The 26,046-nt window shown below is 43.5% G+C and overlaps 1 protein-coding gene across 1 annotated transcript in view; it reads right to left on the bottom strand.

The window, feature by feature from the left end:
• SETDB2 (SET domain bifurcated histone lysine methyltransferase 2) overlaps positions 1-26,046 on the bottom strand; it is a 1,110,478-nt gene that overhangs the window by 168,688 nt on the left and 915,744 nt on the right. Inside the window, exons 28-29 of the mRNA XM_069203525.1 lie at positions 17,083-17,121; positions 5,303-5,409 (exon numbers count right to left, since the gene is read on the bottom strand). Coding sequence (XP_069059626.1) covers positions 5,303-5,409; positions 17,083-17,121 — 146 coding nt within the window. The remainder of the gene's footprint in view (positions 1-5,302; positions 5,410-17,082; positions 17,122-26,046) is intronic.

Genomic DNA, 26,046 nt, shown 5'->3' on the forward strand with positions numbered 1-26,046 from the left:
TTAGGAGCATTTCAATACAAAAAAAACGCCATTTGGTTTGGCTTCAGCCGCAGTTGCTTTCCAAAGAATACTGCAACACTTACTACAGGACATTTCCAAAACCATCTGTTTCCAAGACGATATCTTAATTTTTGGGAAGGACATTGAGGAAAATAACAAAACTCTCAGGGCAGTATTTAAGAAATTAAGAGTCAGGATTAACCATTGAAAAAGTTGAATTGGGGTAACCTCTGTAGAGTATTTAGGCCACAAAATATCACAAGAGGGCATTAAACCTAAGATTGATCTAGTGAGGCACCAGTACCCACCGACAAAGATGATTTGAAGTCCTTCCTCGGACTTGCTGAATTCTACTCTAAATTTGTGGGAGGTTTGGCCAGTGTTGTGGAACCCTTACGTAACCAACTCAATAAAAGTAAAACATTTCTGTGGGAGGAGATGTGTCAAAAAGCATTTAATGATATAAAACAGCCATAATTAATGCTCCACCACTGGGAAGGTTTGACCCTAACAAGTCCACCTATTTGACCACAGATGCCAGTAACAAAGGGCTAGGGACCATGCTCACACAAAGAGAGAATGGGACAGAACATATTATTGCATTTGCATCAAAAGTTCTTAAAGGGGCCCAAAAGTAGTTACTCAGTGGTGGAAAAAGAAGCATTAGCCTTCTACTGGTCAGTAAGACACTTCATTTTATTTTTTTATAGGGGATCCCTTTCACCATAAGATCAGACCACAAACCCTTAGTACATGCTTTCTCAATAAAAGGATCAGAAAGTACTTCACTCAGAATTTCTTGGTGGATGCTGGGACTAGAAGGGTACAATTTCAAAGTACTATATTTACCAGGATCACAAAACAAAGTTGCAGATCATCTATCTCGGAAATCCTCTGGAGGGACAAGATCAAGGGTTAGAATAAACTCCAGAGGACATGGTATTAGAGATAACTTTGTCAAGCGCAGGGTCTAAAGAATGGGAGCAGAGTATGGAAAATGATAATGAACTAAAAAGTCTCTATTCCTACATACATGAAGGTTGGCCTACACTTAAGAGCAAATTACCTGACCACATAAGTAATTACTGGGAAGTGAGGATGGAATTAAGTGATAATGGAAAATTTATTTGTAGGGGAAATAAAATTATACCTCCCCAAGCCACAAGGGAAAAGATAACCAGGCTAGCCCATGAGGGACATTTGGGACGCATACTAACAAAAAAAAAGAAAAAGAGAAGACTATTGGTGGCCTCACATGGACACCATTGTTGAAGAATTAGTTAACAAAATGTAGAGACTGTGTTAACAGTGACAAAATCCTAAGTACACGGAAACCCCCACTCTCACCAGTCCAAACTCCAAATAAACCATGGTCACAAGTAGCTCTTGATATAATTGTACCACTAATCTACAAATCTCTCAGAGAACGATTCATACTAGTACTAGTACTAATAGATTACCACACAAGATGGGTTATAACTAAGTGTGTTCATTATATCACAACAAGTACACTCATTAAATTTTTGGAAGATACGTTCTTTGAGGAGGGAATCCCAGACATACTAATAACAGACAATGAGGTACAGTTCACGTCACACCAAATGCAGGCATTCTTAGAAAAATTATCCACAAAACAGATGTAAACTGCCCTTTACTGTCCTAGGGCTAATGGATTGGTGGAACGCATGAACCGCATGATCAAAGAGTGCATGCAAAGGGCAGAAATAACTCATATTCCCATTGACAGAGCTCCTCAAGAAACCATATGGACATATCGCACCACCCCTAACTCCATTACAGGGTATCACCTTTTGTTTCACTTAAAGGAAGACAACCTAAAACAAAACTATCTGCTTCTTGGCTTAAAAACAAAGAACAAACAGCAGTCTCTAGGGAACAGATAATGGAAAAGATCCAAAAACATCAGAACAAATTTAAACAACGATTTGACGAACATAACTGCATACCGTTCTCAAATTTTACCAAGGGATAATGGGTGAAAGTCACAATTCCTGAAAATACGATAAAAGGGAATAGCCATTTCTCCAAACCATAGAGGGTGTCCAGAGTGGGGAAAATGTTCTCACCTTAGAGAATGGCCAGACCTGGAGAATGGACAAAATCTCCAAACTTAGAAATGAGACACACAACTCAATCTCGACTCAATTTGCACAAGATCAGATGAAATCAAACATGAATATGCATGGAGTAGAAAATATTAAAAGAAAAAAGAAAATACCTGTATGGCACAAAGATTTCAAAATCTACTAATGCTACCTTAATATTTGATATTTGTTGTTCTCGTCTTAAACTGTTATAAACCATTATGGTTAGTTACTACTGTAACTATGGTTGTTACTTTGTCTCTTTATTTACAGGTATATTGTCTGAACTGCTTTCATGGTTAAAAAGGAGATGTGTTGTAATTACTTGACCTATGGGTCGAACAAGTGTGTATATTATCTTACTACTTTCCCTCATCCATTTTCCTTCCCCTGTCCCCTTCCTCTTCTAATGGAATGTTCCTGTCAGTTTAATACTCATAAAGATTCTGTTTAGATTTGGATGTAAGAGAGGTTCTTTGACTGAAAAGCTGATTGTGTATTATTAAACATTACTGAAGAACTACAAAGTGCTTTGGACTTATTATAACATGCGTGTCCAGTATTGCTTCATGTTTGGGCATGTCCACACTGTATGATGAAAGGTGCTCTGCTCAAATTTACAAATGGTGCAAGATTTCATTTAGCTAAGCCTAGATTGCCTACTGTATACTCTATTAAAGTACTTTAAGTGAATGAGTCGCAATCTCATGGAGATAGTCAAGAATCAAAGTGCCATCCCTGCTGCTACCCAATCTGCATCATCTAAAGAGCTGAGAGCCTGTACCCACCTGTCGCACAATGTCACCAAGGGGTTAGAAGTGTTAACTACCAATCAGCGGGATGATCTAGGGATGCCCTTACCCTCTATGAATGATAGAGTAATTTGTGCCTCCAAAGGATTATATTCTGAGAGGTCAGTGTCTCCTCAGTGCAGCATGTAATGTAATTACAAGTTGCAATAGAACTGCATATGACACATATTGTACATGTCCACCAAATAGGAGAACGTCGAATATGACTCCCTCACAAATACGTCCTGAGTCTGGAAATGCTAAGAGGATCCCACCCTCAAAAGCCCGCTAGCTTTGCCATGTGTCTAATCCATGTAAACCTCATCCCCAACAGTGGCTTTTTGGCAGTCAGGACCCTTCCCATTTAATCCAGCGACATACATGGAGTCAGCAGGCCAGGGTCATACTCGTGGCAGGGGACTGGAACCAAATGTGTGTGTGTGTGTGTACGTGTACTGTAAATTAAGCCATATGGTTCTACACATTATTGTTCCGCTCCCACCATAGGATCCTCTCAGTCTGAGAATAGTCAGTCATTTATAAGTGTGATCTGACTCGCCCAACAGTATACCTGAAAAGCTGCTAGGACTACAACCCCCTCATGTTGGCAGGACACACTTCTTGAACGAGGACAGGGGTTCCTTACCAGCCCATAGAAACCTTAATATTGATGACTGCGGTGTTTTGAAAAAGGAGGATGGAATTTCATATGGGAAATTTTAGAGGATGTAAAGTATCTGTGTGAAAGAGCGCATCTTGAATAAAGTCACTCTACCCACCACATTAAGTGTTAAGGATCTCCAACACTCCTTGTCCTGTTTAAAATGGTTAATTAATGGTGTTGCATACAAATCCTATATCTGCTTACTGTCACATACGTGTCTAAACATATACAGTGAGAGGCCCAATAAAATCCTCAGTGGTGTAACAAAGGCCCCCGTCGTGCGGGAGAGGGCTCTCATCACAGTACAATGTGCACTGGTGGCAGGCCCTGACTGGGTCCAGAGTGCAGGGGTCCCCCTCCAGGGACTTTGCAGGGTCATCAGCATATAATGATATTCTGTCCTCTCTTGCTGTGGACCATTAGGACCCCTGTAATTGTGCGTCCTGTTAGAGCCATTCTGTTAGAGGTTCCATTGTCACAGAGAAACGGAGGGGTGATTCTTGTCCAGTGCCCTTCTCAATGATAAATGGTGCAGATAGTGCTCCATTGATCCGGCCCCTGGCCCATGGACCTGCAAACAGCACTGGAATAAAGTGGGCCAAAGTTAATCCTTTCTAAAAGGTGAAACAGAAAGCGCCAGAGTCAAAGGCCTTCTACAAATAAATGGAGACCAGGGCACACTGTTTCTCATGAGCTATACCAGCAAAATAATCTCTTCCACTGTAAAGCATGCATCTTTCTGGTAGCCTATTTGTATGAAGGAAATTCTTGTAGTATTTGAGGATCTGGAGTGCTCTAAACTAAACTGTTCAGAGTCAAGCTGTTAGGTGTACATTTGTATACCTGACCACCATCTTTTGTCCGCAGGGTTGGATGAATTTTGCTTTTGAGTGGTCGGTCCATTGATAGAACTTGAACCACGGAGTACCAGAGACATCTTGCTCAGGTTCGGGCTATGACTACCAACTTGCATCCTTCTTTCATGTTGGACAGCAACCTTGGGTTAAGGTGAACTTGCGGTAAGGCACAACTAAAGCTTCATGATGATTACCTACAAAAGACCTCCACTAAGTGGCAGGTTGCAAGTCTCTGTTGGCAAAGGTCTGGCACTTCTTGCTTTTGTTCTTTGTGAACAGAACCAGCAATAGAGTTACCAACTTGCTGAAGACATGGTGATGCTGTTGATCAGCCAGTTGAAATTGGATGTATGTACTTTTTACCCTGAATAGGCTATCTGCCAGGCTTAACACTCTATCAAGATGGAGGGTTTGTTTGAAATTGCCTGATGTCATAAGGAGCAAGGCAGATAGTTCTCTCTAACACAACCTCTACACGTAACCCCCTTCCCCATGACTCCCCTTGATGTCAGAATAAATATTGTTTCTTGTTTCAGCAAGGGGACACTGCTAGAAAGTTTCAGCAAATGCTATCACTAGTCAGCAGTTTTAGAGCTCCCATCACTTTCACTTTATCACTTAAAGACCTTCTGTCACCAATGTCTGACTGATTGTTTTTGAAACAGCCTCATACGTAACCAGCAGTGAGGAATGAGCATGTTTACATTTTTTTTTATATAGATATGTATTTGTACGAGTCCTTACCGCAGTAATGTGGTAAGAAATGGTAATGCATCATACAATCAAATTACAATGGCGTAGCAGTGCAATAGGCCATGAACACATTAGCCAATTGACTGGAAAATTATGAATTCATAATAGGCCTTAAGTGTTAAACATATTTACCTCCGGCTTTATTGGATTACTGTGGACATTCAACGGGCCTGTGACAGCAGCATTTCCACCGAAGTCCAGATGGCGAGAACTACCATTTGTTACTTTTTCTGAAATCACTATAAAATAAACCATCACACCTTTAATAGCATCAACCTCGATTTACCCTCACATTCCTTTTTCAGGTTTAGTAATCTAATCAATGATGTCATTTAACATGTCATGAGTGATGTAATATGTTAGGTCATAAGTAGTCCATGGCAGGGCACAGGTTACAGTTAGCTCTCAAAAAGGACTTTGAAAGAAAAGTAAAAAATCATAAATTTATTTTGTTGAAATTTTCAACCACGGAAAAGGTTCACGAAGTTGTTAAGATTGCCATTTTCAAGACGCTTTGCAGGCGAAGTTGTAAATTTAAACATTTCTAATGAAAATGTGCACAGAACAAGCAAGACTTGAAGCTGCGGTATTTGTTTTGTTTCAAAGACCAAAGAATACCGCTTTTAGCTGCGAAGAATGGGTAACTGCATATGGGTTGCGCCGGCAAAGATTATAAAATCTTTTGCTTGGTTAAAAAACAATAACTAAATATTCTGAAAAGAAAAGCTTGTTTTATACATCTGAATCAGCATGGACATATTTCGTGAAAATTAATTCACAATGTAATTACTGAGGCAAAATTTGCTGCTGTATTTTTAAGTACTAGTCAATATTTATAAAAAATATTCTGGACCGGACCCTAGCAGGGTATGGAATGGACACTTTTCTTTCTGTTGCTTCCCAGACCCACAAGCTATTCTCGTGGTCACTTTAAACAGCACCTGCACTGTAAGTGTGGCACAATGATGGAGAGGCAGAGGAAGCTACCATATTAATGGAGTGTCTAGCGGATGTACAGAAGAAGGTATTGTCAGTGTGCAGGGGGGTCCCTATAAGTGAGGGGTGTACAAGAAAAGATTAGGACCCAGCCATACACAAATTAGTCTTGACCCTGCTCCACTGGCAACAGTTCAGCTCAGACTTTCAGGCCAGGTCCCCCCCCGAATCGGAACACAATCAGCCCAGGCTCAAGACTGATTTGCATATGGCTGGGTTCAAACTGAGGTGGTATGGTGTGCAAAATAACAATGAACTGGGACGCAGCTCAAGCAATTACCTGTGGCTAAGATTAAATCAAGCATTCCATTCATTACTTTTTTGTATACTTCATCCTGAAAGAGAGACTACGTGGCTCATACATGGCACAAGTAGATTGTTGATGCATCCGGTACTTCGACCACACTAGTGACAGAAGTGGCAAGTCACATCTTGATCTCTATTGGTGCTCCACCACAGACTGCAGTGAGAGGGACCCCTCCTGGAACTACTTGCAGGCTATGGCATAAAAGACCTTCGTGGAGACTAACAGGGAGTTACACCCTAGGAGGATAAGAAGTGACACTGGATCATAGTTAGGATAATTCACAGGTCGACAGCAGTTCACTACAGGAGCATTGCGCCATGTCTGAGAAAGCGAGAAGCAAGACTAAAAGGATTTTTTCCAGCCTAGCTCTGGAAGAAAGAATAAAGGTGAGGAAGCTGAGGCAACTGACATGACAGTTGGGGATCTGGGAGAGCACCAGAGGGAGATGATGGCAGTCCTGGATGTCATTTTCAGGAAACTAAGGGGGTAATTCTGACCCCCGCCGGCGGCGGAAGCCGCCGGCCTGGCGGGAACCGCCAGAAGACCGTACCGCGGTCAAAAGACCGCAGCGGTCATTCTGACTTTCCCGCTGGGCTGGCGGGCGACCGCCAAGAGGCCGCCCGCCCGCCCAGCGGGAAAGCACCAGCAACGAGGAAGCCGGCTCCGAATGGAGCCGGCGGAGTTGCTGGTGTGCGACGGGTGCAGTTGCACCCGTCGCGATTTTCAGTGTCTGCCAAGCAGACACTGAAAATCTCAATGGGGCCCTGTTAGTCCGACACCCGTTCCCGCCATCCTGTTCCTGGCGGTTTTTACCGCCAGGACCAGGATGGCGGGAAGGGGGTCGGAATCCCCATGGCAGCGCCGCCGTGGAGGATTCCCTGGGGCAGCTGGAAACCGGCGGGAAACCGCCGGTTTCCCTTTTCTGACCGCGGCTTTACCGCCGCAGTCAGAATGGCCCCAGAAGCACCGCCAGCCTGTTGGCGGTGCTTCCGCGGTCGTTGGCCCTGATGACCCCCTAAATGTGGTGGTGAAGAACACAACTGCTGTAGTCACCCCGCTGGAGCCAGTAACACAGAAAGTGAGAGGGATCAAAACATCTATAAAAAAAAGGAGGGGATAAAGGCCCAGCGCATGGACTTCAGAGTAGATGAGGTTGAGGAAGAGCTGAAAGGTACATGAAGAATACATTGCCTGGAGTGTTAATAACCCTGCACAGCAGAGTTGAAACTATGGAGAATCAGAAGGCCAAAACCCATATCAAAGTACAGGGATACTCATAGGGTTCCCCCAGATATGCAGGTGAAGGAGGCAATGGTCACAAAGCCTTCTGTCTTCTAATTACAAGGGGTCAGCTTGTATTGAGGGTATCATGACTTCCCTCCAGCAGACAATGGCACTTTGATGGAAAAGGCAGTGGTGTGATCATGGTAGTTTTGAAAGATCTAAATTTATGTCATTATGAGGTAAAGAATGCAGCAATCTTGAAATGTTACCTGCAGGTCAATGAGAAACAAATCCTTATGTTACTCCACCACTGCTCAATGACACAAGCATAGTCTGGAACTGCAGGAGGTGAGGCAGCAATTTTGGGCATTTTGTGTTACTGTCTCTTTTTTAAGGTGGATTTCTAGAGCGCTGCTTGTCACCCGTGTTGGTATTCAGGGGCTTAGTAGGGGAATGTAGGTGTGTGGTGAGACTGGGCTAGAGTACAGGCAGTCTCAATAGTCCTACAAGAAGAGTAACTGAAAAGCCAGGTCTTCAGCTTCTTGCAGAATTCAAGAAGTGAGGAGGAGGCCCAAAGTGTTGGGTAAGGTCCCTCCATGATATGGCTAGGTAGGAAAATGATCAACCTCTCGCTCTGCTTCTGTGGATGTGGGTGTATGAGTGAGAGTGATGCCAAGCTACGTTGTCTGGTGGGTTGGTGGGAGTGAAGCCGGTGATTGAGGTATGCTGGCCCTGTGTTGTGCAGGACTCGAATGAGCTGTGAGAAGTTTGAACTGGCAGCAGTTCTGGAGGGCTAGCCAGTTGATCTCTCTGAGCAGTGGTCTGGGTTCAGCGCAGGAGGTCGAGGACGAGTATGGTGGCGGCGTTTTGGATAGTTTAAAGACTGTGAAGAAGATGGGTTGGGATGACAGTGCAGAATGCATTGCAGCAGTCCAATCTGTTTGTGATTAGGGCCTGCGTGATGGTACGGCTGGTGTCCAGCAGAAGCCACTTGAAGATTTTACTCAACATGCAGAGGATGAGGAAGCATGAGAGGTGACGTGTTGACCTGGGACTCCATAGTGAGATAGCTGTCTGGAATCAATCAGTCAAGGATTTATCAAATACTGCAAATCACCCATGATGGTCTCAAAGCACTAAAAAGGCAAGGAGAGAACAGTAGCAAGAGCGATGCAGCCGCATGGGGAGAGCTGGGCCTGGGATCTGCTCAAAGGGGTTGTGCTGTCGCACTCATTAAGTAGGTCCTGGAAGGAGGCAGGGGAGGGATGCTGGGAAGCAGTGGGCAGTGCTAGGTGGAGGCGGGAGCAGCAATGAGGGAAAAAGAAAGGAGAAAGCAATGAAAACGAGGGAAAAGCAAGGAAAAGGCAAACAAAACAACAGGTAAAAAGCAAAGAGGAAGCAGTGAAAATGAAGGTAAAGTAAGGAGAAAGCACACAATGAAGGCTAAAGCAAGAAGAAAGCATATGAAAGGAGAAAAGTAAGAAGGCATACAAAAAATAGGGAGAAGGGCAAGGAGAAGGCACACAAAAATAGTAAAAAAAGCAAGAAGGCACACAAAAAGGGGGGGAAAAGCAGTGAAAACGAGTGAAAAACAAGGAGAAGGCATACAAAAATGGGGGGAAAGTAAAGAGAAAGCAGTAAGAACAAGGGTAAAGCAAGTAGAAGGCACTCAAAAAACAGGGGGAAAATGAGGCCTAGGTTTCTAGCTGGGCCAGTTGGAGTAGGTGTGGGTCCAAGTTCAGCAGGCCACAAAATGAGCTCTTATTCCAGAAGATAAGCACTTCAGTTTTGACAGGGTAGAGCTTGAGGCAGTTTTCTTTCATCCAATTGGCCACGCTGGTCATGCATTGTTTGAAGTTTGTCTTGGTGGTTACAGCGTAATCTGAGAGGGACAAAAATGAGCTAGGTGTTGCAAGCGTAGGAGATTTTGTTGATTCAGTGGGATATGATGATGTTAGCCTGAGGAGTCATGTACATTTTGGAAAGCGTGGTATTGAGTGATGATCTTTGTCCTACTCCGCAGATGAGGTTCCTAGGTTCTGATGTGAATGGCATGAACATAACTCTGAGTTCTTCCTGAGAGGAAAGAAGCTATCCATTTGAGAGTTCATCCTTGTAATTCCTTATGTGTGCAGTTTGGAGATGTTTGTGGTGGGAGACAGTGTAAACTGGTGGAGAAATCGAGGAAGGTTTAGGGCGTCGGTCTCTCCACGGTCGAGGATGGTACGTATGCTGTCTGTGGCAGCGATGAAGGCTGTTTTGGTTCCGTGGTTGTTCCGGAGTCCTGATTTCGAGTCATCCAGGAGTTTGTGGTGTTCATGGTGGTCAGAGAGTTGTCTGTTAATGGTCTTTTCGATGACTTTGGCTGGGAAGGAGGGCAGTGAGGTGGGTCGGTAGTTTCAGAGAACTTTGGGGTCAGCCGAGGATTTCCAGCAATCTGGGAAGGTGGCTGTCTTGAAGGAGGAAGAAAGTGCAGTGCTGATTGTGGCTATTCCCATGTTGTAGGTATGGTGGGGACAGGGATCTGTGGTCTGTCTTAATTATTTCAGCAGTGTCCTCGATGCATAGAGGGTTCAATGCTAGCAGTTGGTAGTCTTTGGTTGATGATGTTAGCAGGCTGGGAAGGTAGATGGGAGGTGGCTGGGGTTTGAAGTTGCTGTAGATCCTGGTGATTTTTTCATGGAAGAAGTCGGAGAGGATGTTGCACAGTTCTTGTGTAGGGGTGACAATGGTGAAAACTTTCTTGCAGTTATTGGAGCCAGATTCGATTCTCAGGGTCAGGGCCATTTTGTAGGTCTCTTTCACTTGATGATGACAGTGACTAAGTTTGGCCTTGTAGGTGTTTCTTGCAGTGGTTTCCAGGGTAGTTCTCCATTTTCTTTTGAGTTGTTTACAAACTCTTTGGATTCTTTGAGGCCTCCATGTCCAGACAGAAGCACTTGTGCATTACTGAAGTAAGTTAAGAAGGCAGGAATTGATACGGTGTGATACAGCAAGTGAGGAGGATTGGGTGTTTTTTTTCATGTACTGTCTATGAAGTATATGGTATTTAGTTTAGTAATTTTGGAAGCCAATTTTATGATGACACAATATAAGAAAATGTTGAAAGTGAATTAAAGGTGCAACGAAATCCTCACTTCTTAGACGGGAATCTAACGAACATGAGCTCTGCAAACTCCAGTCTCAGGAAAGGAACCACAAAGGTAGCTCACCATTTTCATCCACTGTCTAATAGAGAATCCCTGCTTTTCCAGGAAATGAGGAAACACTGGATGCTACTTTAGGCAGACCAGATGCATTCATTCTAATGAAATATTTCAGCTAGCTGCTTCCAAGTAAACTTGAAGGAACCATGTGCATCCTATAAACAAAAAATAATCCCCATGTAAGAGTGTTTTTGTTTATTTCTGGTAGTCTGTGCATGTTACCTTATTTACTTCTTACTACGCACAATTGATTTCATGGGTCTGTAGCAAGTAAATATTTGAGTATGCATTGGACGTTTATGGGAATGACAGTTTGTCGTAGAAGCTGGGGAAAATTAGTTCCTCACTTGCAAGTTGAGCTGTTATCTAGTGATCTCCCTTCTGTTTCTCAAATGTGTACACCTTTATACAGTCTTTTGTTTACAGGTTTTTGCATAAACCAGGTGACAATGCCTGAGGAAATATGAGCGGCAATCAGAAAAATGCCAGGGTCAGACAGACTCCCAGTTGAGTTCTATACAAAATATACTGACCAATTGACCCCACGCTTGGAGCAAGTGTATAACACTGCTAAAACAACATGAGAATTACCAAAGACCACTAAGGAGGTGTTAGTGATTCTGTTGCACAAACCCAGACGGCCCCAACAAGATGTAACATCTTACAGGCCTTTATCAATGCTGAATGTTGACTATAATATGCTGAGCAGAGTATTGGCCTCTCAACTACTACCTTAAATGAAACACTTAGTACACCCTGACCAAATCGGTTTTATACCAGACCCCAATACCACAATTAACATCAGATGGGTGATAAACATCATACTTGAGGCACATTCGATTAATGAGAGTGCAGTGGTGATGTCAGTAGACATCGAGGAAGCATTGGGTAGTCTGGACTGGGAATATTTCTATGAGGTAATGTGTAGGGTGGGGCTGGGCAAGCATCCTGTTGTGTAGACCTGCCTACTGTACGCAGGCCAGAGTGTAGGGGTCAAGATGGGCAGAAACAAATCAGATTTCTAGAAAGTGTAACAAGGCACGAGGCAGAGCTGCCCACTGCTTCCATTATTATTCACCCTGGAGGTTGAACCATTGGTGTGTAGGGAGAGATTGGGTCTACACTATCAGGAATACTAGTGAGAGGAATAACACACCATATTGCCCTGTATGCAGATGATATGCCAATTTTCGGAACCATGTAAATACAAACCTTTAAAATCCATCCAATTGTTTATAATCTTTGGAGTTATATCAGAATTAGGCATGTATTTGCAAAAAGCCTGCCTCTTCCCAGTGAGGCACTCCCAAACTGTCGATCCACCAATATCTTGACTTCAGTGGGAGACTACGTCTTTAAAATACCTGGAGGTCAGAGTATACAGGAAAGAGAAAGATTTGCTGGATGGGAACGTGTGTAGGGCTAGCACCACCTTCCGGGTGGGAATACCGTCCTGGAATACTCTCCTATTGTCACTATCAGGACAAGTAGTGATCGCAAAAATGATAGTACTGCCACGGGCCACAGCTACTTCACTTCTTCTTTACTCTGCTGGTGATAGTGCCCAGGAGCAAATTCCGGGAACTGGATAGCTTAATTCTTGTTTTGATATTGGGCAATAGGAGGTGTGGCACTGACCAAATTACAACAGGTAACTGATGAGGGACTTACAGGTCCACATTTTGAAACATAGTCCCTGGCAGCACAAATGCAATGGATTAAGAGATGGGTACATGGCAGAAGTAAGAATAACGCCCCCACAAAAACAACTCACCAACCCTTAAGTGGTAAGCACAATTGATTTTAATGCCTAAACGGATACAAACAGCACAGCATGTGTTGCTGCTCGTAGAAAAACACTGATGGTTGAGATGCTTATAAAAAACTAGAACAGTTCACCCTTATTCCCCAGACCTACCACCACAATTCATGTAGGCTCTCCTGAAGACCAAAGTACAGGGAAGACTAGCACATCTGGCAAGCATAGGAGTGGACTGACTAGGCGGTGTCGTTGTAGATGGAAGGACAAACTTTTGAGGAGATTCATCCTAAATATGACACTCCTGCGAGTCAACTCCTCTTTTTTGGATCTGTAATAGTGACGATACAGCAACATTGAAGGGGGGGAGGGGCAGAACCTCACACGCACCAGAGCTGTCATTTGCTATGATACGTAAAGCTATGATGCAGTGATATCGAGTCATATAGGCAACCGTAACTTCACCATTGCACACACTGAAAGACAAATGGATGGAGGATATTGGTTAACTCTTTAGTGAAGCAGAGTGGGTGACAATATTAGAGAGGACCCCAAATGTATCTTGTAATGCCAGATTCAAACAAATTATGTTTTATTACTTAAACAGAGCACATTTGATGCTTGATAAAATTAACAAATTCTGCCTGCAGGCACGTACTGACTGCCAAAGATGCAGGGGAGAGGGAGCTGAAATGTTTCACATGGTTTGGAGTAGTATGCCACCAAGCATACTGGGTGGGCATAGTGAACACTATCAATGATGTCACTGAGCGTAATATCACCACAACGGTGAAAACATCCTTATTCGGCCAGTTTCCATGTTCAGCTAAGTACATGGTTACAACCATATTGAGCTGAACTGGAAGGCAACAAACAGCCCTACAGTGGCTAAGTGATGAGCAGAGCTAACCAAATGGGCAACACATGAAAGCATAAACCTAATTAGGTATGCTAAAAGGGGGTAAGGATTGATGGAGTTGGCGGGTGCTGGGGCAGACAACTACAAACATTACAGGCAGATGATACAATGTCAGTGACTAACTCTCCTCGCCAGTCACCCAGTCTGAGCCCAGAATCTCAAGATGCCAGAACTGGTGACACATCTGACTGAGTATCTGTATAAAGGACCACACTGCATAATCCCAGTAGGTTGGACATTGCTGTAGCGGACAATACTATCATAACCTAATTGGTGGGATTTCTCAGGTGCTTATAAAGGACAGTGATGCAATACAACTTTGCTCTGATGTGGTGCACCTGTGGGACCATGGGATAGAAGGGGTAGTTTGATAGTGGGGAGTTGGTTTCCATACGTATTGTTTTCATATCTTTATCTGTATATTATGACCATAAAATGCAATTGAAAATCTGTTAAAACAAGGTTTGAGGAACTCCTAATAATTTGAGAAGTTTCTCAGTGAAGCATTTGTGATCTTGTTTGAGTGGAGGGATCGTTTTAAATTTTTGATGGCAGATTTGTAGACCCTGTTAAGTCTTTGGAGGAACAGTTTTTCATCTGGACTTCTTAATTTGCATTGTTGACAATGAGGCATGGACAGTTGAGTTTATTTATTCTTGTTTGCATCATTGATGCATGGCATCTTCCTTGTTCATTTGGGTTTCTAGAAGTCCAGAAGGGAATTGTTTTGCTAAAAACGTTGGTAATTTAATTATACAAATGCTTAACGGTCGGTCTGTGTTACTTATTTAAAATCACAGTTACATGTGAATTGAGATCTTTCACACTGAGTTTGGACCATTGCCCGTATGCTATGGAGGATGATGTACAGGTTACAGTGTGTGTCGATGGGATATCATTGGTGAAAATAAGGTGAACGCTCCGGAGAGTGGCTTCATTTTTTTCATCATGGCTGTTTCTAGATAAAGACTATGTTCAGAGTGTATCCTGCTGTGTGTCCAGGTCCGTCGAAACGTCAACAGTTTGTGGTGTTCCAGGTTTGCTATGATATCTGAAGGCTGAGGAATGGTTGGTTTGTCAAACCAAATATTCCGGATGCTGAGGATGCAACTTAGTATATTTGTTGGAAAACATGACATGCATCTAACAGGATTGATATGAAGCCTCTATTGCTTGGTGGTAGTGGTGTTTAAATTAGAAAAAGAAAGCAGAAGTAGGTGTGCATCATATTCGCAATGATTCACAACCTCATAGTCACAAGTCTTCAGTTTCAGAGTTTGCAAGTGATATTTCCAAAAGTAATGCTAATCCTCCTGCAGATTTCCTAGGAGTATTCCCGGAAATACTTTTGTATCCGAGAGGGACTGCCTCATAAACTACTGGCACAGTGCCATCTCCAAGCTATGTTTCAGTAATGATAAGCAAGCCTGGTTGTGAATCTTTTATTATCACATCAAAAATGATTTTGTGTATTCTTTCATATTGACCATGCGTTGACTAGTAAGTAGTTTAGGTGAGGAGTTTGTTGTGTAAGGGAGAGGGGAAAACATGTTAATAGAGTCACTAAGATAGATTTCAATTCTAAGCAAGTCAGGAGAATTCAGGGATGCCACTGTAGTGGTCCCAGATTAGTTGGTCTATAACGTCTACCCAGAAATGAAGTTGGAGTAATTCAGGAGGAGATGGGGTCCTTAATAGAGGTCCCTTTTTAGTTTGTTTTTAAGGCTTACCAAGAAGTGGAGTTACAGTAGCTCAGGAGGAGTTTGGCCCACATTGTGGTGCCTCTAAAGTGATAGGAGCCAAAAGGGAAGTTGGAGGATGGAAACTACAGTGTTAGATAACTAAAATGGTAGGTCCGATCAACCTATCTAATAGTATAATGATGCGCTACAGTATGCAATATGGTTGCACACATACACACCGCATATAAAAGTGGATATCATAAACCTGGAGTTGGCTTTGTGGCATACACCAGTGGATCTTATCCTGTGGTCTCAGAACCCTTGGGGATCAGAGAGGCCTACTCAGGGAGTCCACAACTGTTTTCCAAACTTAAATAATATTACAAGTAATAAAGTATGAAGAATCAAAACTAAAAATGTGAAGCTTTTTCTATATTTGATTGTGAAATAAACAAAATATTTAAATATCTGAGCATTTAATTGCTGTATATTTGTTTTTGTATTTTTGTGTATGGTTTTGTGGTTCAAACCATAGAAATTGCTAACGCAGGAGTGTCCCCCTACTTTCAATAATGACTCAGTGGGAGTCCCCGGATTCCAGTAATGATTCAGTAGGGGTCCACAGAAGTCAAAAGGTGAGGAACTGCAGGCGTTAACTATACCTCTAGTGTGACCAATTGGGTCAGTAGCCGGGTTTCTGGACTTTCCTTTCCAGGCCCTAACACAGATGACAGGTCAAATGTTCTTACACTGCCGTGCCCTTTATTGGGCACCCAGTCTGGATGCCTTAGGAGGGGGATTTAAGAAGGAATGAAAAGTGGGGGACAGTTTAGAAAAGACTAGGTCTACGTTGTGCTGCAGGAAGCCAACTGGACCAATCTACGACCAGGCAATCAAGCAAAGTATCAACAAAACTGTAGTGCAAATAAAGGAGTACAAAGACACCAACCATGCTGAGATGCTTTCAATGAACACCAACTGACTCTTCAAAATCACATTCACTGTGATCATTTAATGTCCAGAACACTTGCTGCAAGTAAATCCATCTATCACCTGTTGGGCAGGAGAGCTTGGTTTTCAAGGTCATGGACTGATACTACAGTAAAGGCTCCACTCCCTGCCTGAGGTAAAGAATGAGGGTGGGGTAAGGGGCTTATAACCAAACAGGGAGGCAGGGAGCTATCTGGGGAAGTAGGGTGAGAAGATTTTTTAAAAAAACAGAAATAGAATAGCAAGAAGAGAAAAGTTCCAATACACAACAGTACAACAACAGTCTGCACTACTACTGTGACACTACAAGCACGGCTACTTTTATTTTCCAGAGTCCTGGAACACAAATTCAGAATCTTGCTGCACCACAAAAGTCAAATAAAAGCAGGGCACACAATGTTAGTTGTAAACCAGCAGTTACGAACACGGATAAATGGTATACAATTTTAAAATAAAGTTTTGCAACAATTCAAAAGGCGGGTGCCACTTAACTAGAGTTCAAACAAGTAAACTTGACAAGCAGGATTAGGCACAAGAGGTTAGCAGTGATTACAGCAAAGAATGGATTTTATCAAGTTTAATACCAATTTTGAAAATTATTACTTGGCAAGTGCTGTTTAGCCACAGGTCAAATATATAAAATAGGCACAGGGGATTAGATATACGCTTGAGTACAGGATCAACTACATGCAATTTTACCAGAACCAAAAAAACAGTTTTGACAGTTTTGTATGCAGTTATACTACAAATGCTGCAAAATCAGTTTAAAGAAATGTGCTGGAGAATATACAATGGCAGTGCTCTACTGCTTCTTGCACTCCTGACTCACCTACTGAGTACTCATCACCGACTGCTGAGGGGACTGGTGCTGTACAAGAGAATACACAATTGTAGTTGGTTAGAGAAGGGTGAAGAAATGGCTGGCTATATGAAAATGGAGAATTAAATCAGTGCAATGGGGTGATCAAAGGAATTAAGAGACAGTGAGTGGGTAATTAGAAGTGAACCACATCATTGCATCTTACAACTTTGAAAGACTTTGGTCATTGCTCATCAGGGTCCTTTGTGCAATAGCAAGAAGAAAAGATTTTCTAGGGAGCTATAAAGGCAGCCAGTCAGTTACTGGTGAAGTATTGTAGAGTAAACTGTCTGAGTGGGCAATTCATAAAGGTAAACATACATGCAAGTAAATCTACACATACACGTATACTCTTACATCTTGCAGTAAATTTACTACTTTAAGCTATTCACAATTTATAAGTCTACATTTATTACAAAGTGTATACTTGCATGTCTCCACCCCTCAGTTTTGACTGTAAAGCTACTACTAGCAATTTTACGGCTTTATCTTCCATTACACACACTTTGTGGGAGCTCTGCATTCGAGGCAAAGACCTCTGCACTCTTTGTCAAACCTCCACCCTCAAAGTAGAGACCTCCGCACACTTTGCGGAAGCTTTGATACTGGGGCAGAGACCTCAGCAACCAAGGAAAAATATATACACCTGAAAACAATCCTACACAAATTACACCCATTTCTTTCCAACAACATAAATACTGGACACAGCAGAGAATCTACTGTTATCCTCTTCATCTTGCTGACGCTCAGACAGAAGCATGGAGACCACCCTGCTAGAGAGGAAAAGACGTTTCACTGAGGAGGAGTCAGCCCTTGTAGTTAAGTTTGTTGAAAAATACTACAACTAGATGGACTAGCTTCACACACCACTGCAGCAGAACATCACACAGAGCAGGTCTTGCTACGACACCCATTTACACACACAGGTATCTCCTTATAGTAAGAATCTCATTAGCCCACTGAAGCCTATTTCTATCACTTGTTCAGTGAAATCCTCACACTATGTGTGACAATTTTTTGAATAGCTTTTAATTGTAGTCACATATGATCTTGGCATTTATATTCTTTACCTACTGTATGCCTATATTTGTTTAAAACATTTTAAGGCTCAGTGCTGTTGTTACCAAACTTTGTGGCCTTAACACATCCTTGATAGCAGGACTTAAGTTATCTCTACCTCCCTAATCCCCCCAACATCCTGTTGCCTTCCAGTTCGTCCATCATACCTATTTAAAAAAATGAAAAAATACCTTTTTCCCCTGCAGTCCCTGAATTTTCTTCTTTTAGTGGGGTGTCTGGTCCTGCCAGGGCCAGCCATTTGGTGTCCTCATCTAAGGTAGTAGTCTCCACTGTTGTGGTGAAGACTGAGCTCAAGGACATGCCCCAGAACATTTGCCCTCAAGCCAGGAACATGATTCAGCCCTCACCCCTCAGGCTTGGAGGACTGACTTTATTATAATTTTGGTTATGAACTATGGATGTATTACCACTTTGGATATAGACTGGTTAGGCTGACATTTCCTGTGGTTTGCTATTTGCCAGACCCTCTATAGGTTATATTTTCTTTGCCTCTCTGAATTAACACTCAATTTTGTTTTATTTTGGTTCCCCTCTCAAGGGAAGTACTTGAGATCCCAAAAGGCTGATTGATATATATATATATATATATATATATATATATATTTCCCTCCCATCCCACCAGAACCAGCAGACCCCTGAAGGGTCACACAATCTAGTGTCACCATATACCGAACTAGGACCAACCTCCAGAGACCACAGAAGGCCCCACACAGCCTCACTGAGTGGAGCAGAATGGGACACGCTCCGGCAAATATTCTGGTCATAGATGGGGTTGTGAGGGGGGGGAATAGAAGTTGGGTAGTTTTTGTTGTTCGTATTTCTTAAATGATCACACAAATGCAGATTCCCTAATTGTTTGCATGTTCATACAACGCTATATCATCCTGTACTGAAGATCCATACATGATTTTGATTTGTGTAGTACATGAGGTATTGCAGACTTACAGACTCTGTCTTGAACAACTGAAAATGCAATAAAATGTTTACAATATATATATATATATATATATATATATATATATATATATATATATATATATATATATATTCACTGAAAAAAAACAAAGGTTACAGGGACATTATAGTAAGGAAATAGAATTTACAAAAAACATTGAAATTCACTTAAAAAACAAAGGTTACATGGACGTTATAGTTAGGTTCTAAATTTACTCGTACAAAACCATAGAAATTCAGCAGTTATAGAGTTCTTTCAAGTAACTATAACACATGCCCTAAGATAACTATAACTCGCGCACCCGCCATGCACAGTTATTTGATCAATAATTTTACTGCAAATGCTGCAGTGTCATTATCAATGATGTTATCAACGATACCTAATACTGTAAATACATAGTGGGAAGTTTATATAAATCATATAAATGCAACGTTAGAGCCACTAACTGTAAACGTGAGATAGCCATTGTTGTAGGTGATCAAATGCTTAATATCGTACTTCTGTGCCCATCACTGTATATTATGTGAAGGAATCTGTCAATTAATAGTTGTTCATTTCTGCACCTCAGAACTAATGATGCAAAAGAGGTGCAATGTCTCATTTCCTCTCAAACGGGTATGTCCATTACACTTGAAATGGAACGCTCCCCCATCCCTGCTTCCATCATAGAATATTAGGCCCAGGTGGGCAGGTACCGAAAACAGTTACGAGTATAATGTCCCACATGATACCGGCGCTGTGTACCATGATCTTCCTAGTGTCCTCAATCCAGTCCAGGTGGGCATACACTTGTGAAACCTCATACCTTCAGTGAATTATTCATAAATTCCTAACATAAACATTGAACAACTAGTGTAAATAATGACCAAACTGTTTTTTGAACAGTTGAGAGATATACCCATTAAATACCTATCCTGATACTTTGACAAACAAGTTAGTTACTTTTGGTAACACCGTATCTAGTAGAGACTATGTACAGCTGCAGATTTATTACCTTAGAATTATCCCCTGGGGTCAGACTGGATCCAGAAATTGTTTGTGAGCAGTACCAATCCCACCAGCAGGTGGCATTGATCAGCTCCGCCTGGCATCAGCACCACCAGAGTTCACATGTGCAGTGTCTATATAAGTACAGCACGCCTGTGCTGACGTCAGATTCTTGCAATTACTTTCCAAGCCAGAAGAGAGGTGCCACAAAGAACACTGACCACTGTTGTGGAAAACCAGGGACCTGAAAGGAAACAGTCCAGTCCCTAAAAATCAGTTTGCAGAGCGGGGAGGATGGAATCTCCAGGTAGATATAGTCTCTACCAGATAAGGCAGTACAGAAGGTAAGTAACCTGTTCAGCTGATAGAAACTTCTAGCCGCAGATTCCATACCTTAGAATGGATACAAGCAATACCTACCCAGACATGGGTCTGCAGACCAATTTCACTCAAGGACGTCCTGCAAGACTGAACAGGCAAAATGGTTATCCCGACAGTCCCAACTGTCCAGGCAGTATTGTTTTGTGAACATGTGCAGAGAAGCCCACTTTGCTGCCTGGCAGATGTTCAGGACCGGAACTCCACATGCTACCACAGTGGTCGCAGTCTTGGCAACGGTGGAATGAGCATGCAAACCCTCTTCAGGGGTTGCTTTTTGACATTTACGCAGCAGATCTTGATACAGCTCGATCTTTTTTCATTCCGACATACCCTACAAAGAGTTGGTTGTCCACCCGAAACTCTTTCGTCCAAACAAAGTTGAAGGACAACACTCTTTCTGGGTCCAGATGGTGAAGCCACTCCTCTTCTTTCGAAGGATGCGGCGGAGCGTAAAAAGTAGGCAGAGTGATGGACTGGTCTACGTGAAGGGAGTGACCACTTTCAGAAGAAAGACAGCTCTTGTACAAAGCACATCCTTGTCTGGGTAGATGTTCAAATAAGGAGACTTGGATGATAAAGCCTGAAGCTCAGTGACCCTCTGGGTAGAAGTGATAGCCAAGAAGAAGGCTGTTTTGATAGTAAGGAACAAGAGTAGACAATTATGCAAAGGCTCAAAGAAAGTGCACATGATAATAGTGTGGATGAGATTTAAGTCCCACTGGGGCATAATGAAAGGAGAAGGTGGAAACATGCTGCAAAACCTTTTAAGAACCTATCTACAGTAGGGGATTTGAAAAGGGATGGCTGGTCAGGAAACTTCAGAAAAACAGAAACAGCAGAAAGGTAGCTCTTAAGAGTGTCCAGATTAGAGCCCTGCTAGCGAAGGAAAGAATAAAAAGAAAATCTTGAGAAAGGGGTGCAGAAGGGGGTTTGATCAGACTTTCTGTAAACCATGCCACAAACATTCCCCAACGGCAAGCATTAACAGTCTTGGTGGAGGGATGCCTGCCTGCCAAGATAGCATCACCGATTTCAGGGGAAAGATCGAAATCTGTTAACTATCGCCACTCAATCTCCACACATGAAGGCAGAGCATTGACAAGTTCAGGGGATGAACTCTGCCCTGCCGTGCCCTGCTACTGCAACAGAAGATCCTCACCAAAGTGCAGCCTAAACAGAGGACTAATGGTCAAGCTCAACAGCTCGGGATACCAAACTCTCCGAGCCTAGTCCGGAGCCACAAGAAAGATTTGGGCAAGGTTGTACCTGACCTTCTTGAGAACTTTGGGTAAGAGAGGTATAGGTGGAAAGGCATGCAGGAGAGGCCTGGGCTCTACTTGAGACAAAAAACATCTCAGAGTGAGTGCTGCCCTGGAAACTCCAGCGTGCAGAACTGTAACATTGCACGTTCTCGGAGATGGCGAATAGATCTAACCAAGGCTCTCTCCACTGCTGAAAGAGACCTTGCACCACCTCCGGATGGAGACACCATTTGTGATCTGCTAGACATTTCAGTTCAGTTCATCTCCTCTGGAGTTCAGAAAGCCAGCCAGCTGTTGAACCACCAGGGATATGCCCTGATGTCACAGCCATGTCCAGAGACGAAGGTCCTCTTGACAAAGGGTAAATGACCCCTCCCCACTCAGTTTGTTTCAGTACCATATGGCAGTAGTGTTGTCCGTGAACATCTGTATTAGCATGCCTTTGCTGGAGGGTAGAAAGGCTTTCAATTCCAGTCAGATCGCACAGAGCTCCAACAGGATGATATGGAGTCCGGATTCTGCCAGAGACCGGAGTCCTCTGATCTCCACCTTTCCCAGATGGATGCACCATCACAAGAGTGATGCGTCTGTCACTACTGTCAGATCTGGTTGGGGAAGGGAGAGGGGGGTCTACTACTGACCCAATCGTGGTACGTTAGCCACCACTGCAGATCGTTTGTAGTACCCCCTTAGATGTGGGCCATGTTGGAGAGGTCCCCCTGGTGCTGCGCACATGGAACTTCAGGTCCCACTGCAGAGCCCCCATATGCCAGTGGGCATGTGTCACCAGCAGGATGCAGGAGGCCATGAGTCCCAGCAGCGGAAAATGAGTCTCACCGAAATCCAGGGCAGGCTGAAACATTAGTATCATAGCCGTTAGGGAGGATAAGCCCAAAACTGCATTGCGTCAGAATAGTTCAGATCAACGGGACAGTCTGAGAGATGTGACTTCGCCATGTTGATAGTGAACCCCAGCAAATGTAAGAGGTCTGCCATAATCTGGAGGTAGGAGACAACAGCATGGGGCAAGCCTACCTTCAGCAGCCAGTCATCGAGATGGGTGAAGACTGACACCTCTGATCTCCGCAGATGAGCTCCTACCATCACCATCACCTTGGAGAACACTTGGGGGGGTGCTGGTAAGGCCAAAGGGGAGCACAGTGAAATGAAAGAGCTCATGACCCACCTTGAACTGCATGTAGTGTCTGCAGGCAGACAGGTCAGGGATGTGAAAATAGGCATCCCTCAAGTTCAACCCTACCAACCAATCCTCAGGGTCCAGGGCAGGCCAGAGCAAGAGTGAGCATTGTGAACTTCTTCTTGAGGAAGAAACAGAGGGTGCAAGTTGAGAATAGGATGAAGGCCTCCTACCTGTCTGGGCACCACAAAATGGCAGGAATAGCAACCACAATCTATTTCTGTCATCTGCACCCTCTCCTTGTCTAAGAGAGCTGTTACTTCCTGGTGGAGAAAGAAAAGATGGTCCTCCGTCATCCTGTTGTTTAAGGGTGGCCTGGGGGAGGGGAAATCTCGAAAGGGAGGGAGTAGCCCCTTCAGACAATCTGCAAAACCCACCTGCCCGATGTACTGAACTGCCAGAGAGGCAGGTAAGGGTGAACCCTGCCGCCAACTCGATGGTGTGAAGGGAGATTAGGAAGGTTTGGAGACTACGGCTGCTGGGTTGAGGGAGGAGTGGGGGACTGTCCTCACCTCTGGCTGTGCGACCCATGGCATGTGCTGTTCATGGACCACAGTGGCAGGCTGGTAGTTGAAAACCTCTTCTTTCCCAAAGTTTCCAGTCTACTGGATTCCCGTGCAGTTAAGAAGTGGAGACTTGGACCAGCAAGCTCTCCGGAGTGGGGTGTTGTGTGGGGCAACTTGGGCCCCTGGTGCAGGGTGTTGGCGATGAGCAATAGTCCTGTTCACAGGACCCCTGTGTTGGGCTTGGACCAAGTCCCAACCAGGACATAATTAAGTGCCTCATTAAAAGGGAGAAGAGGTTCTGATGGGGATACTCCCGGCTGAAGCACATCTGTCAGGCGTTTGTCTTGACTGCCACGGAGGGCAAACTGAGGTCCAGGACCTTGGCCGCCTTCCTCAACATCGTGACAAATGATGCTCCCTCATCTATAGCCAGAGTAGGGGAAGAAAGCATACCAGTATCTGGAGAAGCATCCAGTCCACTGGCCTCACCTAGATCCTCACACCAGTCCATTGGGACAGGCACTGGGGAAGGGCGAGGTGGTAAGATTGGTGTTGGTACAGATTCAGGAACGGATCCTTGAGGGTCGTACTAGTGCCAGGGCCGGAGTTGTTGGCGTGGAACCAGAAGGGGTACCAGCTCACCCCTCAGGGCCTAAAGTCTAAGTTGGGTGGGGGTCGCTCCTGGAAAACCAGGGCGGTGCAGAGATGGCCCAGGCGCAGGCTCTACCGTAGAGCCAGGTCTCAAGTGAGGATGCTGCCCCATCTGGTCAGCCGACAGATGCAGAGAAGTTGAAGACCTCTTCTACGATGATTTCTTCTTGTGGTGGGACTTACCCGAGTGGCCCAACAACTTGGAGAGTGACATAGATCTTGTACTACGTGACCACTCCGGGACCGTCCTCTTGACCAGGACCTCGACAGTTGCAGCATCGCACGCTGAGCCGCCAGGAGCTTAAGCAAAGGCTCTCTCAAGGCCTTCGGGTTCATGGCGCAGCAATCGGAGCAGGACTTTGGGTTGTGGGCACACTCGAGGCACAAAAGGCATATAACATGTGGGTCAGTTACCAACATCGGTCTGTGAAGGCACCACAGGGCTTCAAGACAGTCTTCTTGGATGACATAACAGTCACACTAGGAGAAAAAAAACTCAAAAAGGACTTCGACAAAATGCTGAAAAAATGTGTAAAAAAATATGACTAGATGCAGCTTTTCTCCGTATTAGCACTGGCTGGCATAGAAAGAAAAGAACTTACTTCAGTGAGCTTGGTTGGCGCCTATATAGGTGACCACAACATCACTTCCGGTATGGACGACACCATGCGGACCGAACGAGAACACCTACTGGCGCACCAAAAATGTACGGGTCCAGTCTGACGCTTGGGGATAATTCTAAGGTAAGGAATCTGCGACTGGAAGTCTCTATCAGATATATAATTTTAAGACAACTGCTTTGGCCATGGATAAGGCCTGTTTGTAAAAAAATCGAATACATATTCTTTAATGAGCAGAATGGAGTGCACCATTACAACAACGGACTGCGACTTGAACTGTTTGTAAATGAGTCACCCATAGATTATACATTCTTCAACAATGTATATTGTCTCTGAATTTTAACTGAACATCTGGATATAAATATCTGTACCTTATAAATCTGCAGTTTATATAAAAATTGGCAATAGCAACACAAGAAAACTCTTTAATGTCAGCATGTGCACAGAAATCCACAGGTGAATAATGTAATGTGACCATAAGCTGTAGTTTTTGTCACATATTTTGGCAAAAGGACTTACACATGTATGTCAATACAGGCTCTAAATGTTTGAGGACCATTTATTGATTACTATCCTTTCTAAAATGTCTGAGACGTTTATAGAGTAATTTGAGGAGCAGTAGCTTGGATGGTGTCATCAGTGATGTCATTTAACACCTAACTAGAACATTACTTTAACCTTTTTGAGTGAATTTATGGGGTTTTTACTGTAAACTAAGATCTTATTATCATACCTAACTATAACAAACTTTAACCTTTGCTTTTCAATGAATGTCTGTGTTTATTAATGTTAGTGAAGATCATATTACCATACCTGACTATTAAGTCTATTTAACCTTTGCTTTTTTCAGTGAATTTCTAGAGTTTTTTTTTATTTTTGTATTTAAAAAAAAAACATTTTTAGCCAACACCTCCACTGCACACAGCCTTCTGCAACTTCCAACCAGGGCTAGGCACTGGCCCACCCCCTTGCTGTTGGCCAACCCTCCGCAGCCTGCCCTCAATGGACAGCTTGGTGCCACTGCCCCTTGCTGCTTGCTCTCCGTTATTCCATCTGAGCACTTCTGTCCCCATCTCCTTCATACTGCTTATTCTGGAAGTTAGCTAGTTCTTGGATGTTTATTAACACAGAGCGATTTGCAAGCTCCTTCAGAGCCTTCGTGGTAATTTCTTGCCCTTTGTGCTAAACCCACCACCTCTATTTTCCCCACTTGATTCTTTTTCTGAGTAATTCAGAGTTTGCAGTCTTTTTTTTTTTTGCACGTCTAGCCTGGAGCTGGAGCAAAGGAGAATTG

Source organism: Pleurodeles waltl, chromosome 8 (genome assembly GCF_031143425.1).
Source record: "Pleurodeles waltl isolate 20211129_DDA chromosome 8, aPleWal1.hap1.20221129, whole genome shotgun sequence".
Lineage (NCBI taxonomy): Eukaryota > Metazoa > Chordata > Amphibia > Caudata > Salamandridae > Pleurodeles > Pleurodeles waltl.